Raw genomic sequence first — 17,907 nt, 5'->3', positions numbered from 1 at the left:
AGCGAGATAAAGCGATATTTCGACGAGATTTGTGGATATGTCTAATGACCCCATTGGATACTTTCCAAATTGTAACTGACAATGGCCTATATCTTACAATTTAGGAATTGTAGTTTTTTATAAACCTGATATACACGACCTAGCAAAAACAAAATGAAATAATATACAACAGAACTAATCAGCAAAAATTATAACATGAGAAGGAAAATACTTCTAATCCTTTAATAATGTAAATAGCTTAATGTTTTTAAAAAGGATACTTGCGGCAAATAATGATGCAGCTTTTTTTATACAAACTGGAAAAATAACAATATTCCACTCTGATTATTTCTTACTTCATTTTGATCACTATCCTGAAATTTCTGATACAAAAAAAGGACAGCCGCTGACCACGTTTCATCTGGGACTATTATACTAGTAAGTTAGTATAATAGTCCCAGGTTTCATTTACTGCCACAGACAGTGAATGGATGATTTACTATCAGTGAAATTTTAGTATTGAAAAATAGCATCTCTAAAAGAAAGGTGCTCTAGGCAAATAGCAATAGAGGTATTTAGGACAGTAAATAAGCCCACAAATCCAATATCCACATATAATTGAATAAACATTAAAGAAACATAGCTGACATTCTGAAGTAGGAAGTTGAACTACAAGCTAGGTTTGACGCACTATCAATGAAATCCTACAGATATTCTACAGCCAGACTATGGAATGAGATGCAAAACTTTTTTTGAACTCAAATTCAGCTTTGTTCCGAATACAATACAATAATGACATGTCTGGATCTCATAACCACTGACCAGATATTTTCAACAAGATAGTGAATCAACAAATCAAGTCAGACTAGTCAGACTATTGCAGATCATTATTAAGGTGGGAATATTTGGATTAATTGTTACTTGACGGGCGCGCAGTGTAACAATGTCCAGTGGACCTTGATACAAGAATTTCTCATGGTAACTTACATACCAACATGCATGATGTACGAGAAGACCTTTCATTTCCTATTGTTAAGTTTCCTTTCCTTGGTGATGATATTCCGTTGGAATTAAGTGTGCATTTCTCATCTGGTTCGATATGCGCTTGTTTGCACCGGTCGACGTTTCATATATATTTCATTGAACGTCATATGTTCATTACTACAAAAATGGTACAACGGCCTGATTTAAACGTCATAAATTGGGTTTTCTTTTAACTATTTTGTTTATACTTGTATAGAGATTTTTTGTCAGAGTATTATTTCATCAGTAGGAATCAGTTTTAAAAAAATGTATTTCCCATCTCGCCTTTTACCGTGATATCGTTTATAAAACTAATGCGTTAGGGAATTGTCCTTTAAATCCTCCATTTCGGCTTAATAGACTTATTGAAAAAGTTTATTATAATGTTGATGTTGATGTTGATGTTGTTCAATCATTGTGTTTGGTCATTTTGAGGTTGAATAGACGTTCGCTAATTCCTGGTTAGAAATGTTTCTCATGCTTGCTTTTTTTTTTTTAATTTTGTACTAGATTGTTCCGATCATCGAACAAGATCGTGTCTTCGAGTACTCGTTTTATAACGTTGCTGCATGAAATCGCACCGATATTAAAGTGAAGGACCATGATTTCGTGTTCGCTGGTTAAGTACTTAGAGTTTGCTTTGGGTAACTGCGAGTATTCTTTGACATGGTATTGTTATTATTATTTTGATTTAACTTGTGTTTTCTTGTCATTTTTACAGCTATTATAAAGTAAATGTTTTTCCTGTATTCTTTTCCTGTGTGTGTGTTTTTTTTTTATGTTCCTCTTGTTAGTTTACTGGTCGAGATAACAAGAGGGAGGGGTTGAGATCTTAACAAACTAGCTTAATCCTGTCATATGTTTATGTGCTTGTCCAATGTTAGGAATTTCGTCAGTGTTGGGTTTTTTTTTATACATGTTTACCATTTTGAGAATTTGGTTTTGATGGCAGATCTGAGGTAGCTTTTGTTAATTTTATTCAGAAAGTTTTAAGATTTGTGACAACTTAGAAAACTTAACGTAATGTATATACCCCCATCTATTATAGTAACCGTTGAGCACCGAATGTTGATCACTATATCCCTTTTTGTTTGTTTTTTCCCGTAATTTGGTTCCTATATCATCGAAGTATACCCCTTGAAGTATACAAAACTTGAAAAAGAGGAATGAGTACACAAATAACTACCTTAACCCCTATTCATGTCGATATGTCTGTCTTTTCAGTGGTTGTCTGTTTACAAAGATCTTTTTATGTCCTTTAAGTAAAGACTTCGGCGCTGGTGGCAAATCATTGGTAGATCTGTTAATTAGATTTACAAATACTCTACTGTAAACTTGGAGCGATTAAATGCTTGATATGTGATATATAGATTTGTCTACTAAGGACAGTAGGCTGACCATTAAATTATGTGTTTTATTGCGTGATGGGGTGTTTTTTTTTATAACGTATATCCACACCTTCTTTAATTCGCCCGGAAAAATATTAAGTGTATTTTGTACATTTTGTGTGAAATTTACTTGTTTTTCCTTGGTGGACTCACAATTTTATTGGGGAAAGGGGTCCGGTTTGATCCATCTCAAGTAGCAATTTTTTAAGGACCTAAACAAGCTTTATCAGTTGGCAAAATGAATCCGTTTTGACTATCTCAAACAACAGAAATTTCTCTTTTTATTTTCATCGGTTAATGAAAACCATCTATGGCAGTGGCGTATCATGGATAGTGCGTAGAAGGCGTCTGATCGCAAAAAAATCATTCGCATCAACTCCAATCAGAGGCAGGTCAGATGCGTGAACCGCAATAATATCACAAAAGGAAAAGTACACAATGTGTAAATTTTCAGATCAGATGACTTCTCTGGTGTGACTGTCTTAATATTCAAGACCGCCAGTTGAGACACAAACACATCGTATCGGTGCACAATTAGTACCTATTTAAATACTGACTGCTGATTGAAATACTAATTCACCAAACTCGACAAAATATGTTTTCGATCAAAAGGTCCACTATTTTGATGAAATCGTCTTGAAATTTGGTGTATTTGTTGTTGGGAACAGTGTAGTTGTTCACAAGTATATTTTTAGTAACATAAAACAAGAAATGTGTATCAACGTTTCCCTTTTTTGTAGAAAAATGCACTGTTGATAATATTTGGTCTATTTTCAGATTGAGCACGATAAACATTTGTGCAGAGTGTTGAAAATCAAAAGTTTTGATATTGTTGCCATTTTTTTGTGATTGAGAATTTTGGGGTAGATCTTTAAAAATTTTAAGGACCCACATCTGATTTACATCTCTGATTGGGTATACACAAACAAAACATTTTTGGGGTCATCTGTTATTGCAGATGGAATGACAACTTTAAGATTTTTTTTATAGAAAAACGTTTAGTAAAACATCTAGAATAACTGCTTTATATCGTTCTTTATATGACTGTTTCTGAAATTTGTATCCAATATTAAGATGATGGAAGATTTTGGTAGTTCTTCTTATATGTTTTGAAAACAAAGGAGAGAAGACCGGTTTTGATTTTCTAAACTCTCTTCTTTCCGTGAATAATATGAGTGTTTCAGTGGGAGTTCCAGCAACTTTTCACAAAATAATATACTATGAACTAGAGAGATTTTTACCGTCGATTTGTTCTGAAAATGGACACTTTGCTGGCTGTAGATTCAAATTTCTTTCGTAAGGCGATCTAGACAACGATTATTTGAATATACAAACCAAGAAGAAGAAGAAGAACTAGATTTTTTTTACCTGAATTGTGCATGGACGGGTGGACAAAAACATATTTTGTCCCGTCTTTAAGAGTAGAGCACCCATACTTTTTTTGTTTCCTGTAACTCCGTTTAAATTGATAAAAACGTTATCTCCTTTCTTTCAGTCTATTAAGACATCACATACCATGCACTGGACATAAAACAACCAAACAAATGGTTTCAATTTAGTAAATGCTTTAAATATTCATATAATCTCCATAATGATGATAATATACATTTAGGGGCCAGCTGAGGACCACCTCCGGGTGAGGGATTTTCTCGCTGCGTTGAAGACCCATTGGTGGCCTTCGGCTGTTGTCTGCTCTTTGGTCGTGTTTTGAAAACAAAGGAGAGAAGACCGGTTTTGATTTTCTAAACTCTCTTCTTTCCGTGAATAATATAAGTGTTTCAGTGGGAGTTCCAGCAACTCAAGTTTCACAAAATAATATACTATGAACTAGAAAGATTTTTACCGTCGATTTGTTCTGAAAATGGACACTTTGCTGGCTGTAGATTCAAATTTCTTTCGTAAGGCGATCTAGACAACGATTATTTGAATATACAAACCAAGAAGAAGAAGAAGAACTAGATTTTTTTTACCTGAATTGTGCATGGAAGGGTGGACAAAAACATATTTTGTCCCGTCTTTAAGAGTAGAGCACCCATACTTTTTTTGTTTCCTGTAACTCCGTTTAAATTGATAAAAACGTTATCTCCTTTCTTTCAGTCTATTAAGACATCACATACCATGCACTGGACATAAAACAACCAAACAAATGGTTTCAATTTAGTAAATGCTTTAAATATTCATATAATCTCCATAATAATGATAATATACATTTAGGGGCCAGCTGAGGACCACCTCCGGGTGAGGGATTTTCTCGCTGCGTTGAAGACCCATTGGTGGCCTTCGGCTGTTGTCTGCTCTTTGGTCGGGTTGTTGTCTCTTTGACATATTCCCCATTTCCATTCTCAATTTTATTATATTAGAAAATGATTTTTAAAGTTGGTTTGATAGAAATCGATAGTCTCAATGGCAATCATACCACATCTCTTTATTTTTATATGCATCAAGTTTGCCTTTTAAATTTGATGTTTGCTAGTTGTTAAAGGCTGAAGATTTGCCAGACGAGCAATACAGGGTTATTGGGCCGTTACGTTCTCCTACTAATTAAAATATATAGACATGTAGACCATAAATAGAGTAGACATACATGCTTCCGACTTAAACATTGAATATTTCTTTGTTTTATATTCACGTTTTAAATCAATGTAATCATTTATTAAAGAATCTTTAATTGTTTATCTATGAAGCATACTATTACACCTTATGAGGATCAATGGAGGGTCGTCTTATAACACAGTATGGAAATAAATATTCTAGCATTTCTGTATAAGCTATTTATAAATGGACGTTTTTTTTTTTACTTTTCGTGATTGGAAAAAAATCAAACTTGATGAACATCAAGACAACCAAACTTTTTTTTTTAGAACAACGCATTTCGAAATGCTTTCAGATGTATCCTCTACTTCTGATTCTGCTAATTCTGCTATAACCAGATCCCAGACTTTTAGATTTTTTCGTATAAGTAGCCAGTGCACTAGAATGAACTGCCTTTCTCTTACACAGGTTGCTTATCTGGGTTTCGGATGTTCATCATAGCCTGACATCCTGGCCCACTCTCAGGTTCGCGTCGAACAGTGAGCCAGGATTCCAGACTGATTTTCACCAGTAACGATCGACAATTAGAGTCTGAAAATTGGTAGATTGATTTCAATATAACAATGCTTTAATTATTTGTCAGCTTAGTATTTATCGATTCAAACATTAATCAAATACATAAAATTGATATAAATGACAAAATGTATACGGGTAGATAGACTATTGATTTTGGTTTAATGGAATAGTCAATTCTTTGTATCCCAAATGAACCTTAATCATTGAACATAGCAATAATTTGATCACATCCTGATTCGACTTTACCTGTAGAATCCGGTTTCTTTTGAAATAAATTCATTATTGTTCTTTTATCCATCAGAGGAGTTTATTTACTAAATATTATAAACAATAAATTATTTTAGTGTATTGATCTTATAAGGACAAGATGATTCTTGGAATTTTCTAACATCTAGAGATAGATATGGATGTATAATAATTATCTACACTGCATGGAGAAATTGAAATAATGTCAAAAACCAACAAAGTTGCACCAGAGAGTAAGTAATAATTTTTTAATTGATCTTCGATTTCTTGAAAATTTGGTTGAGCAATGGTTGCTTGCTTGACGTTCAGAAAGTGGCAACTATTTGAATTGACTACATTATCATGACGATCCTGAAAAATTTGAACTGTTATTCCAAGTCTGCTGAATAATTTGTTAAAGCATATACAATTTAAAGATTCAGTGTGACGATTCACGTGGGAAATGATTACCTCTTCTTAATGTTAAACTTCTTGGTTTTTTTCAGAAGGCTACCCTCATATTTCTTCTTCATGTTGCCATCTAGAATATTTTGTTTCCCTAGTGAGTTAAACTGAAACTATCAGATTTGTCATTAACACGAACCTAGGATCAATATGTATTAGTCCTAGGGACAACCACTCCGAGGTAATTCTTGACTAGGGACAGACATATGAATATGTGGCGAGGCTGAATTAGTTGCTTGAGATCCCAACCTTACCTTTTTAATGTTGAATGGTTGACTATCACAAGATACTAGTATATAAAAGAGCGTACACTAAACAAAAATACAGAAAAAGAACTTTACTCTAAAATATAACCGAGAAAAAAAGCTCCAAGTACAAACAATATAAGTCAACAATAAACAATATTTTATGATATCACTAATCGAATATTTTTAAGGATTTGTGATTCGTTAAAACTTGATCACATGTACATTTGTATTTACTCAGTTTGCACGCCAATACTGTTGTGTTGAGCTTTTCGTTGATCAAAAACAGCATATTATCGTCAGGTTATTAAAGATGCCCTTTCATCCTATTGTAAAAAATGGTGTAAACGGGAGTAATCTGACAAAAAGTCACTTGATTCCTATTTGAATAGATGTCTGAATATTGTTGATACTCGCATATCACATTTCGAAAATAATTTAGAAATAAATAAAAGAATAAGTTAATACGCCCATTTCTAGGATTAAAAACAAAATTCAAGTACTCGCAAAGCGTTTTGTTTTCGTACTGGCCGATAAAGCTGCTAACAATGTGGTGGTGGTATGACGTAAATACTATACGGAAGTCCTTAAAAATGAAATGATACATTCAACTACAAGGCCGTACGCTCTACAGAGAGTCATATAATAAATAATCATGTCACCACCACAGATCAGCTTAAGGCCTCCTCTGAACATTTGAAGGTCCCCACTATGTATTGGTTACCTAAACTACACACAAAAAAAAAAACCCATGAAACATCGTTTCATCTCGGCCTCTAGTAAGTTTTCTACAACTAATCTTTCAGTGCTTTTAACGAGTTTCTTAGCTACTACCAAAGAACTGATCATCAATTTTTTGTAATAAAACATATGAAAATAGTGGAATTAACCATTTTTGGAGTGTGAAAAATTCTTTGGATGTTTTAGATAAATTACGTGCTTTTGATGGTCCTTTTGATTCGGTTGACAGTTGTGACTTTCCACTCTTTACACTACACTTCCACGCAATCTTATCAAACAAAAGTTTTCCTATCTAATTAAATGGTCGTTAGATAAATCTGGTTGCAAATTTATTTGCTGCAACTCATATAAAGCCTTTTTTCAAACGAGAAAGGTAAATATGCAAGATATACTTACTGGAGGTGTGATCAGATGATTAAAGTAATATATTTTCTCCTTGACGACATTTATGTACGTTTTGGCAATACATTTTATCGACAGATTTTAGGTATTCCTATGGGCATCAATTGTGCCCCTTTAATAGCAGACTTGTTCTTGTACTGTTATGAATCACAGTTGATAGCCAAACTCAGTAAAGACCCATCTAAATTCCATTTAACTGGTAAATTCAACAACACTTACCGTTATCTTGATATCTTTCGTTAAATAATCAAGAATTCTCTAAATATACTGCCAAAATTTACCCACAGGAACTTATCTTAAATAAATAAAATATTAACAGCAATAAGTGTCCTTTCCTAGATTCAGACATTTCAATTTTACACCAGAAACTCTACACAAAAATTTACGACAAAAGGGATGATTTTTCCGTCCCTATTGTTAATATTCCTTTTTTTTTGGACGGTGATATTCCTCTGGCACCGTCTTACGATGTTTATATATCCCAACTCGTTCGCTATGCCCGTGTCTGTAGTGACGTTTTGGATTTCAATGAGCGTAATCTATGTATTACTGGTAAATAATTAAGTCAGGGATTTCGTTACCACAAATTACTTAAAACCTTTGTTTAAACCTGTTTATTTACTTTTGACTTTAATTATTTATCCCTTGTAATTTTTTATTAACTGTGTATTTGCATTCAGGTGTCACAGGTCAAATTTAATCGTTCATTGTGTGTTAATTTACGTTTTTTGATTGAGTTAAGCCTTCCAATTGGTATTTTATAGTGTGTTTTTCTATGTTGTGATGTTATACTATTGTTTCAGAAAAGGGAGAAGGTTTGGTACCATTAAAACGTTTAATCCCGCTGCAAATGTTTGCACCTGTCCTAAGTCAGGAATCTGATTACAGTAGTTGTCGTCTGTTTATGTAGTTCATACGTGTTTCTCGTTTTTATATAGATTAGACCGTTGGTTTTTCCGTTTGAATGGTTTTACACTAGTAATTTTTTGGGGCCCTTTATAGCTTGCTGTTCGGTGTGAGCCAATGCTCCGTGTTGAAGGCCGTACCTTGACCTATAATGGTTTACTTTTATAAATTTTGACTTGGATGGAGAGTTGTCTCATTGGCACTCACTACATCTTCCTATATCTATTTAATAATTTCTTCTATAGATACAAAGATTTTGTTTGCAAGTTTGGCTGTACCTGTAAAAAACTTATTTCAAACGGAATAGCACATCCTAAATTTTACGGTGATGTTGTTTACTGGCAGAGCTCGGAAATTTTGATACGATCCAGGCAAACTTATCAATCCTTTAAATAAACTTATTCTAAAAGGTTACCAATTCAACACTGTAATCAGATTGATTGATTATTGGTTGCTTAACGTCCAGTGGCAAATATTTCATGCATGTTCAGGATGAGAACAAATTAACAATTAATACAATAGGTAGTTCTTGTAATTGAGGATGGACGGGATAAGATCGAGGATATATCGACTGCCACTGGAAGATGAGGGTATATTCGATAGGGTCAGAAATTTGGCCTTGCAACAGGCCACCTACGGACCCATCAAAGAGTTGTTGCAAGGGTTCTTTACGTGCATGATTTTTTTATTAGTTGTTATTGGCTTTTAACTAGTTGCCAGTAACTGTGAGTGTCTTTTTGTTGTTAGGGATGAGGGATGGATAAATACCCTGCCACGTCCTGTCTGTGTTTTTGTTTGATGTTGTTTCTGCTTTGTATCGATCTGATGATATAAGCCTTTTTCAACTGATTTTTATAGTTTGTTCTTATGTTGTGCTGTTACACCACTGTCCCAGGTTAGGGGAGGGTTGAGCGCTCACAAACATGTTTAACCCCGCCACATTTTTTATGTGCCTGTCCCAAGTCAGGAGCCTGGAGTCGGTTTCACAAAAAAAATAACGACTCAGATTGATCGAAATTATACTGAATTGTTCATGACTTACGATCAATCTTAGTCGTAAGTTTTTTGTGAAACCAACTCCTGTAGTTCAGTGGTTGTCGTTGGTTCATGTCTGTCATATTTGTTTTTCGTAAATTGTTTTGTTATAAATTAGGCCGTTAGTTTTCTCAGTTGAATTGTTTCATATTTTTCATGTCGGGGCATTTTATAGCAGACTATACGGTATGGGTTTTTCTCGTTACTGAAGGCCGTACGGTTGTATAAATGCTTACATCCACTTTATTTGAACTTTGGTGGATAGTTGTCTAATTGGCAATCATACCACACCTCCTTATTTTTATATATTGCACAGGGCATGCGGCATGTTACTAAAAATACATTCTAGAAATCCCCAATTTTACGTTTTTCGTGCAATAGTTGTTGATTAATAATATAACAATTGTAGCCTTTGGTTGAGGTTTTGGTTGAAGCATATCGACCTCGGACCTCTTAGGTCGATATAACCTCGTATCGACCTCATACACAAGCTATAATTGTATAATATTGAAGGATGCTCGCAATCAGATAGCCTGATAACAACTATACAGCGTTATTTAAAAACTTAAAGCGATAACTATAAACTTTTACTAAACTGTTTAAAAAAATCGGGGTGGAGACATATATTGTTGATATAGAAACTAGAGGCTCTAAAGAGCCCGAGTGTGTCGCTAACCATCATTAAACGGGAATAACTCTATTAAGAATTAATCGACAATTTCAGTAATGTTGACGTATTTGTAGATCTTATAATGCTTATCATATCTCTTTTTAAAGTTTTGTATCTATCTTTTACAGTTTTCAAGATAATGGGTAAAAAATGCAAAAATATCGGGTAAAAATTATAATTAAAAACAGAGACATATATATTTCAATAAAATTACTTACTTGATATGTCTCTGTTAAAAAGCAGTAATTCTAATAACGAGTTGACTAAAGATTTCGGTCATCATGGCTATAATTTGTAGATCTTGTCTTGCTGATCATTGTTGCTATTTAAAGTTTCTTTTTATCTACTATAGTTTTCAAGATAATAGGCAAAAATGCCAAAAAATAATCTGAGTGGGGAAATCGTCATTTAAGGGCAATAACTTGAATAAGGTGTCGACTGACGATTTCGATCGTCTGTGACTTATTTGTAGATCTTGTCTTGCTGATTATTTTTGCTAATCAAAGTCTATATATCATAATTTTTGAGATAATAGGCAAATATGAAAAAAAAAGAAGAAAAATTTGTCGTTTTTATTAATGGTAATTTAGTAACTCCTATAAGCAGATAATAAGTCGTCTGGCAGTTTTGAATAATCCTTAAAGGCTTTGACCTGGAAATCAATCTGTATAGATATCTTCCGTTTATTTGTTTCCGCCGAGAAGCCCTGTGGTTCTCTCCGAGTACTTCGGCTTCCACCACCATAATAACAGACTTCCCGGTGTCCTAACACTCCCTTGGTTTTGGGTTGGGGATGGTCCGTGGTGGTGGGTTGTATATAAGTTAGTTTTCTCCATTAATCCTTATAAGCAGTGTACATGGGTTCCACTGTACCCTCGCAGCTCTCGAGGGGTGCTTCGCATATCGGAGGAATTTACGTACGTACATACATACATTGATGATTATGGTCAAGTTTGGTTATTAATTTGGGTGGTTTCAGAGGATATAATCTTTGTAAAAGTTAACAGAAGATGACAGACGACAAAAGTTCACACTGGCCCTTTCCGGCCCTTTGGGAAAGTATGAAGAGTTCCGAATGTACATTTCGCGCCAAATTTCCAAAATCTATAACTTGATAACACAGGCACTTGTTTCTATCCATGGGAAGCCCCACTATCAACGTATATTTACGAGTTGTTGTATTTTGTAGGCGGACTAAAAATGAACTCATGCAAATTTATTGACAAAGATTGTGTATTGGAGGTAAGGGGTACTGTAAGGGTAAATACAATGCATACCATCTGAAAGAAAAACTTTTCACGAATAGAATGATGTATGAAACAAGAAATTTGAGAATGAATTGACAGAGAAATAATGATTTTCAGCGGAGAGTTGAAAAAAGTAGTTGGGTACCTTCTCGTAAATATACGTTGATAGTGGGGCTTCCCATGGATAGAAACAAGTGCCTGTGCCTGATAACCTTGTTATAAGGCGAGCTCACAAGGCTGACGAAAAACTGAATGTCTTTGAAAACGCCCTTCCCTCTGGAGTTGTATCAGCACCGTCAGTCGAGGCTTTTAAAGCCTCAATGACAAAGCTGAACTAAATTCAAAAATTTTGGGGAGAGAGGAGTTTCAGTATGCGCACCAAATCCATGGCAGTATAATCAGTTCGTTGATTGTGGCCATTATCTGGCAGAAGCAGAAGCAGAATTATACATGTTACTATATGACATCAGAAAACAGAGATGCTAAATATGCTTATTGACCACAGGAAGGTCGACTATAATATCGATTTTCCCCATATTGAAAGAAACAAATTCCTGTGATATTGACCCTTATACAAACAGTAAATCGTGTTGTTCCTGTGACTGGTCCTATAGGCACTTGGGGAATAGACCCCCTTTTTTTCAATTTTTTTTTGTGTTGTGTTTTTTTTTAGCCAATATTCTTTAAAATAAGAATAGAGGGGCATCACATATAAACTACTTTTATTTTAATATTGTATGTGAAGAGCAAAAACAACTTTTAAAAATGAGTGAACCATGTGAACTAAGTACGTAAAAGGTGTTACTAATATCATAAAACAAAAATGCGTAATGACCACTAAATTATTTCTATCAATATGGGAAGGTCCATTATTATACATTGATAGTCAACTTTGTGCCTGATATTCATATGATGAAGACATAATCTTTCAATCAGTTTAATTGAAGTCTGGAGCTGGCATGTCAGTTAACTGCTAGTAGTCTGTTGTTATTTATGTATTATTGTCATTTTGTTTATTTTCTTTGGTTACATCTTCTGACATCAGACTCGGACTTCTCTTGAACTGAATTTTAATGTGCATATTGTTATGCGTTTACTTTTCTACATTGGCTAGAGGTATAGGGGGAGGGTTGAGATCTCATAAACATGTTTAACCCCGCCGCATTTTTGCGCCTGTCCCAAGTCAGGAGCCTCTAGCCTTTGTTAGTCTTGTATTATTTTTAATTTTAGTTTCTTGTGTACAATTTGGAGTTTAGTATGGCGTTCATTATCACTGAACTAGTATATATATTTGTTTAGGGGCCAGCTGAAGGACGCCTCCGGGTGCGGGAATTTCTCACTGCATTGAAGACCTGTTGGTGGCCTTCTGCTGTTGTCTGTTCTGTGGTCGGGTTGTTGTCTCTTTGACACATTCCCCATTTCCATTCTCAATTTTATTTCCCATATTGATAGAAAGAAAAACATTCCTGTGATATTGATCAATATACATTACAAAAAAATCGTGTTCTTTTTGCGACTGGTAACATAGTTGTTTGTAGAATGGACCCCCCTTGTTTCAATTTTTTTTGTGTGTCCATTTTTTTTTTTAGTTAAATTCTTTAAAAAAAGAATAGAGAGACTTCAGATATAAACTCCTGTTATTTTAATATCATATTTTTTGTGCATGAACACATTAAATAAGTGAACAAAGGTTAAAGGGGCATTAGCTACGAGACATAAAGAAATATGAAATATGGTTTTTGTCGAGCCTTCGACTTTTGTCGAAAAAGCGAGACATAGCGATCCTACATTACATCGGCGGCATCGTTGTCGGTGTTGTCGTCGGCGGCGGCCACAAATATTCACTCTGTGGTTAAAGTTTTTGAAATTTTAATTACTTTCTTAAACTATCCTGGATTTCTACCAAACTTGGACAGAAGCTTGTTTATGATCATAAGATTATATTCAAAAGTAAATTTTGTAAAAAAAAAATTCCATTTTTTCTGTATTTTACTTATAAGTGGACTTAGTTTTTCTGCCAGGAAACATTACATTCACTCTGTGGTTAAAGTTTTTGAAATTTTAATAACTTTCTTAAACTATCCTGGATTTATACCAAACTTGGAAAGAAGCTTGTTTATGATCATAAGATAGTATCCAGAAGTAAATTTTGTAAAAAAAAAATTCCATTTTTCCGTATTTTACTTATAAATGGACTTAGTTTTTCTGCCAGTTAACATTACATTCACTCTGTGGTTAAAGTTTTTAAAATTTTAATAACTTTCTTAAACTATCCTGGATTTCTACCAAACTTGGAAAGAAGCTTGTTTATGATCATAAAATAGTATCCAGAAGTAAATTTTGTAAAAAAAAAAATCCATTTTTCAGTATTTTACTTATAAATGGACTTAGTTTTTCTTCCAGTCAACATTACATACATTCTGCAGTTTAAGTTTTTAAAACATTTATTAGATTCATAAATTATCCTGGATTTTTACCAAACTTGGACAGAAGCTACTTACAATCAAAAGATAGTATAGAGGGGAATATTTTTATTAATTTTTTTCCTCATTTTTGTTGAGCCTGCGATTAACACCAAAAGTAGGCGAGACACTGGGTTCCGCGGAACCCTTACAAATTTTTTTTTTTTCAATCCTTAATGAAAGTGAAATAGTGAATTAATAATTCGCTTTTAACAGCCAATTTGTTTCAATTTTGTCAAAATAAGTTAATAAACATTGCTGATGAATTATTCACTTGCAAGTGTATAATTTGACCTCATTGAATCCATATTCATGTGACCTTCAATTTAACCCCTTAGCTGGACATGTTACATGTTACACATGTATTCAGCTATTAAAAGGTAAAAAATGTCAATATTGAAAGTGAAACAAGGATGAACCATTTTATTGACCGATTCAATCCACAAAAAATCATTCTTATACAGGTAAAAACGATGATAAACATACTTTTTAACCTACAATATGAAATCAAACAAACCCAGAAAAATCCAATTGCACGTAGTCACTATCTGTTTTTATCTATCTTTATGTTTATATCAGGTTTATATGACCGTCGGCAGTCTTTGGAAGTCATCTCCATGGTTAATTAGATGGCATCTAGACAAAAATACACACAAAATGTTGACACATATTATCGAGTCCATGCATTGTTATTGTTTATTTTAGACTTTTGTAACTTGGATATACGTTTTATTATGTTATAAATCAAATATAGGAGACTTTGAGTCAAATCAGTGATCATAAATTTGACAGCTAATTTCCCTTTAAAATATTAAAAAATATTAAGTAAAAAAATAATACATACAAAAGAAAAAGAAAAAAAAGGGATCCATTCCCCAAGTGCTTGTGATTGGTAATGGAGAAAACAATCACTACTTAGACTGGCTGTCATATGATAGCATATTCTGACAGGACACTTCTGACACTTTGATGTTGATGATAGTGAATTGATTGGGAGTGAACAGTTGAGAGTTTCAAGGAGTAGCTGTTGGATATCTGAACAGTTGAGAGTTTCAAGGAGTAACTGTTGGATATCTGAACTTGTACGTCAATTGCTGTCTGGTGGAGAGTTGTCTCATTGACAATGATACCACATCTACTTAGTGGTTTGTTTCTGCAGTCCATTGCATTATGATCAGTGCTTATTAATAGGTATGAGACTAGATTTAAAAAATAAATTTATGTATATATCATATATACTGTATGAAAAAACTTTGTCTTGTACCTGTGAGCTTATTCAGTATTGCAGAAGCTAATGAATATGAGTGAACTTTAAACTTTCAACTTTGTCCTAATATGTACAGTTGCTGTTAAAGTACCAAACAATCCATTAATCAATTTAAATCTCAGTATGTCAGTTGCCAATGTGTAATATTAGTTACACGGTGTGCTAGTGACCTAATACGATATATATATAGGTTCAGTAAATTCCACATGGGGTGAGAGCGAAGCTCGAATCCCCATATGGAATTTACTGACCCCCATATATATCATATTAGGTCACTAGTGTAACAGCCACTATGTTCCGTCAGTTACTTTGTTCCGGCGGAACTTTTCAACTAGTTATTTCGTTCCGATGGAAATTTCCAACTAGTTGTTTTATTCCGAGTGCAGTCGAAAAGTTCTGAAAAAAAATAGCTAGTTGAAAAGTCCCTGAACAATGTAGCTAGTTGAATAGTTCTGTCGGAACAGAACAACTAGTTACATCGTTCCGAACATACCATATTTCGTCCGTTTTGTAGAAAGAGGGGGAAGAATGAGTATCAGTATATATAAGAGCAAATCATTAATTTACAAGAATACCCAACGCACTGAAAGGGGTTTCTTTGGGGACGAATATGCAAAATTTAAGTTGTATTTCATAGCTCACATAAAACGGAATAAGTTGCATTATCATGCAAATTTAGTATTCATAGTACCCTCAAGAGAGGGAAGAATACCTCCCTCCTCATGTGGTTCTTTGCATCAATTCTCCAAATGGAACTTTGTGACTGGTTGATAAGTTCCGTTGGAACTTTTGGGCTAGTTTGTTAGTTCCGATTTTGGTCGAGCATGCGACTTTTGTCGCAGAAAGCTCGACATAGGGATAGTGATCCGGCGGCGGCGGCTACGGCGGCAGCGGCGTTAGCTAACTTCTTAAAAGCTTTATATTTTAAAAGGTGGAAGACCTGGATGCTTCATACTTTGTATATGGATGCCTCATGTTACAAAGTTTCCGTCAGTCACATGTCCAATGTCCTTGACCTCATTTTCATGGTTCAGTGACTACTTGAAAAAAAAGTTCAGATTTTTTGTAATGTTAAATTCTCTCTTATTATAAGTAATAGGATAACTATATTTGGTATGTGCGTACCTTGCAAGGTCCTCATGCCCGTCAGACAGTTTTCACTTGACCTCGACCTCATTTCATGGATCAGTGAACAACAGTGGAAGGACTGTAAGGTGTACATGTCCAACTGGCAGGTGTCATCTGACCTTGACCTCATTTTCATGGTTCAGTGGTTATAGTTAAGTTTTTGTGTTTTGGTCTGTTTTTCTTATACTGTATGCAATAGGTCTACTATATTTGGTGTATGGAATGATTGTAAGGTGTACATGTCTAGCTGGCAGGTGTCATCTGACCTTGACCTCATTTTCACGGTTCAGTGGTTATAGTTAAGTTTTTGTGTTTTGGTCTGTTTTTCTTATACTGTATGCAATAGGTCTACTATATTTGGTGTATGGAATGATTGTAAGGTGTACATGTCTAGCTGGCAGGTGTCATCTGACCTTGACCTCATTTTCATGGTTCAGTGGTCAAAGTTAAGTTTTTGAGTTTTGGTCTTTTTTTCTAATACTGTATGTAATAGGTCTACTATATTTGGTGTATGGAATGATTGTAAGGTGTACATGTCTAGCTGGCAGGTGTCATCTGACCTTGACCTCATTTTCATGGTTCAGTGGTCAAAGTTAAGTTTTTGAGTTTTGGTCTTTTTTTCTAATACTGTATGCAATAGGTCTGCTATATTTGGTGTATGGAATGATTGTAAGGTGTACATGTCTAGCGGGCAAGTGTCATCTGACCTTGACCTCATTTTCATGGTTCAGTGGTCAAAGTTAAGTGTTTGAGTTTTGGTCTTTTTTCTAATACTATATGCAATAGGTCAACTATATTTGTTGTATGGAAGAATTGTTAGCTGTACATGCCTGCCTAGCATGGTTCATCTGACCTTGACCTCATTTTCATGGTTCATTGGTCAATGTTTAGTTTACTTGGTTAATGTTAAGTTTATGTGACAGTTGTAATAAAGCTTTATATTTAGGACTATCAACATAATATCAATGATTAGTAAAGAAGGCGAGACATTTCAGTGTGTTCACTCTTGTGACTTATTTGTCAAAGAGGAACTTTGTGGCTAGTTGATAAGTTCCTTTTGACTTTTGTAATCAGTATCTTGGTTTCCCTTTGAAAGGTTCAAATATAATATGTTGCGCTTTTACTTTGCATCTATTCTCCAAATGGAACTTTCTGCCTGGTTCAGATAAGTTCTGTTGGAACTTTTGGGCTAGTTTGTTAGTTTCGGTTTTGACTAATTTGGCAAAAAGGAACTTTCTAACTAGTTGATATGTTCCGTTGGAACTTTTCAACTAGTCACTTTGTTCTGGTGGAACTTTTAAACCAGAGGAAGAACAAAGTAACTAGTTTAATTTCAATAAGTTCCTCCGGAACTTTTCGACTAGTAAGTTCTTTCCGCCCGGAACTTTCCAACGTCGGAACAAAAGAGCATTTACATAAGCACACCGTGTAATGAATTTATTATAACGACTATCTTCACATGTGGTATTTAGACTAAGCGGCTTATCAAAGTGATGAAGTCATTAAGAACTTCCATTTGTCTATACTAAAAACAAATGCCAACAATAACAACTTGTTAGCTTTAAATTTGTTTTATGAATTTTATTTCAATCGTTCATTATCAATTAATTTCTTCG

The 17,907-nt window shown here is 34.2% G+C and overlaps 1 protein-coding gene and 1 long non-coding RNA gene across 2 annotated transcripts in view; one reads left to right on the top strand and one right to left on the bottom strand.

The window, feature by feature from the left end:
- Positions 1–5,723: 5,723 nt before the first annotated feature.
- Positions 5,724–17,907, top strand: part of LOC127729963 (choline transporter-like protein 2) — a 58,422-nt gene continuing 46,238 nt past the window's right edge. Inside the window, exon 1 of the mRNA XM_052237963.1 lies at positions 5,724–5,977. Within this exon, the coding sequence (XP_052093923.1) occupies positions 5,947–5,977 (31 nt within the window). The 5' untranslated portion in view covers positions 5,724–5,946. The remainder of the gene's footprint in view (positions 5,978–17,907) is intronic.
- On the bottom strand, positions 16,679–17,103 carry LOC127729968 (uncharacterized). Its single transcript, XR_007994910.1, has 2 exons — positions 17,005–17,103; positions 16,679–16,857 (listed from the first exon to the last, which is right to left on the bottom strand). It is a non-coding gene; the product is annotated as an uncharacterized LOC127729968 (long non-coding RNA).

Source organism: Mytilus californianus, unplaced genomic scaffold (assembly GCF_021869535.1).
Source record: "Mytilus californianus isolate M0D057914Y unplaced genomic scaffold, xbMytCali1.0.p SCAF_2, whole genome shotgun sequence".
Lineage (NCBI taxonomy): Eukaryota > Metazoa > Mollusca > Bivalvia > Mytilida > Mytilidae > Mytilus > Mytilus californianus.
This window is presented reverse-complemented; position numbering and strand designations above follow the sequence as displayed.